We start from the raw sequence: 1,979 nt of genomic DNA, 5'->3' as shown, positions 1-1,979 counted from the left end.
CACCAAGCAACTTGCAATGCACACCCCCAATACATTGCAATGCAAACCCCAAATAACTTGCAATGCAAACCCCACCTGCATTGCATCACAATGCAACCAACCCCCTCCCCTATTTCTAACCCATCTCTCCCTTCTTCTTGCAGCACCACGGGGCCCCCTGAACGCAAAGGATGCCCTTTGGCCATGCCCCCTCCCCCCCTTAGGATGCCGCCGCCCCTCCCCCCTCTGCTGCCTCCTCCTCTTCCTCTCCTTTTGCTGCTGCTGCTGCTCCCCAAGCCGGATCTTTGTGCATCCCCCCCTCCGAGCTGCCCGTCCGCTTGCACTTGCAGCAACCAAGCCAGCAGAGTTATATGCACCAGGAGACAATTGCAAGAGGTTCCCAGCAGCATCTCGGTCAACACCCGTTATTTAAACCTCCAAGAAAACCACATCCAAGTCATCCGAACCGATACCTTCAAGCATTTAAGGCACTTGGAGATCCTCCAGTTGAGTAGGAATCTATTGAGGCAAGTGGAAGTCGGGGCCTTTAACGGCCTCCCCAACCTCAATACGTTGGAGTTGTTCGATAACAGATTGACCACGGTTCCTACGCAAGCTTTCGAGTATCTATCCAAGCTAAGGGAGCTTTGGTTGAGGAATAACCCCATTGAGAGCATCCCTTCGTACGCCTTCAACCGGGTGCCTTCGTTGAGGAGGTTGGATTTGGGCGAGCTCAAGAGGTTGGAATATATCTCGGAAGCGGCTTTCGAAGGGCTGGTTAATTTAAGGTATCTCAATTTAGGGATGTGTAACTTAAAGGAGATCCCGAATTTAACGGCCTTGGTGAGGTTGGAAGAGCTGGAGCTGTCTGGGAATAGGTTGGGTAGAGTAAGACCCGGTTCATTCCAAGGCTTGAGTAGCTTAAGGAAGCTCTGGTTGATGCACGCCCGCGTGGCCGCCGTCGAACGCAACGCATTCGATGACCTCAAAGCATTAGAAGAGCTGAATTTAGCCCATAACGAGCTGGGCTCGTTACCCCACGACCTCTTCGCCCCATTGCATCGCTTGGAGAGGGTCCACCTCCATCATAACCCGTGGAGATGCGACTGCGACGTCTTATGGTTGGCCTGGTGGTTGAGAGAGACGGTGCCCAGTAATACCAGTTGTTGCGCCCGTTGTCACGCCCCGCCTGCGTTAAGGGGGAGGTATTTAGGGGAATTAGAACCGGGTCATTTCACTTGTTACGCCCCCGTCATAGTGGAACCACCGGCGGATCTCAACGTCACCGAAGGGATGGCGGCCGAACTCAAGTGTCGGACGGGGACGGCCATGACGTCGGTCAATTGGTTGACTCCTAATGGGACATTGATGACCCACGGTTCTTATAGGGTCCGGATCTCGGTCTTACACGACGGGACCCTCAACTTTACCAACGTCACCGTGCAAGACACGGGTCAATATACTTGTATGGTCACCAATGCAGCTGGGAACACAACGGCATCGGCTACGCTCAACGTATCGGCTGTAGACGCCGCCGCCGCCGCCGCCGCCGCAGCGGCCGCCGCTACCGGATACACCTATTTCACCACCGTCACCGTAGAGACCACGGATGGAGGAGGAGGAGGGCAAGGAGGGGGTGAGGATCCGGCCCTTCAAACAGCCCCGTTACCTACTTTAGGTTGGGATGCTTTGCCTGCTGGCGCATCTACGGCAGCTCCGGCCACTCGGGCGACTGGGAAGCCTTATACGGTGGCCATTACGGCGGCGGCGGCTGGCGGAAGCGGAGTGATGGGGGGTGGGTTGCAAGACTTGGATGACGTCTTGAAGACCACCAAGATCATCATCGGCTGCTTCGTGGCCATCACTTTCATGGCGGCCGTCATGTTGGTGGCGTTCTATAAGCTGAGGAAGCAACACCAGAGGCACAAGCATCGCGGAGGGGCCGCGAGAGCGGTGGAGATCGTTAACGTGGAGGACGAATTGGCTGGTGGGGGTGGGGG

The 1,979-nt window shown here is 56.0% G+C and overlaps 1 protein-coding gene across 1 annotated transcript in view; it reads left to right on the top strand.

Moving 5' to 3' along the window:
• The first annotated feature begins 125 nt into the window (after positions 1-125).
• Positions 126-1,979, top strand: part of LRRC4B (leucine rich repeat containing 4B) — a 2,510-nt gene continuing 656 nt past the window's right edge. The window contains exon 1 of the mRNA XM_015850829.1: positions 126-1,972. Within this exon, the coding sequence (XP_015706315.1) occupies positions 184-1,972 (1,789 nt within the window). The 5' untranslated portion in view covers positions 126-183. The remainder of the gene's footprint in view (positions 1,973-1,979) is intronic.

This window comes from Coturnix japonica, unplaced genomic scaffold, assembly GCF_001577835.2.
Source record: "Coturnix japonica isolate 7356 unplaced genomic scaffold, Coturnix japonica 2.1 chrUnrandom547, whole genome shotgun sequence".
Taxonomy (NCBI): Eukaryota; Metazoa; Chordata; class Aves; order Galliformes; family Phasianidae; genus Coturnix; species Coturnix japonica.
The sequence above is the reverse complement of the archived record's forward strand: the minus strand, read 5'-3'. Positions and strand labels throughout refer to the sequence as shown.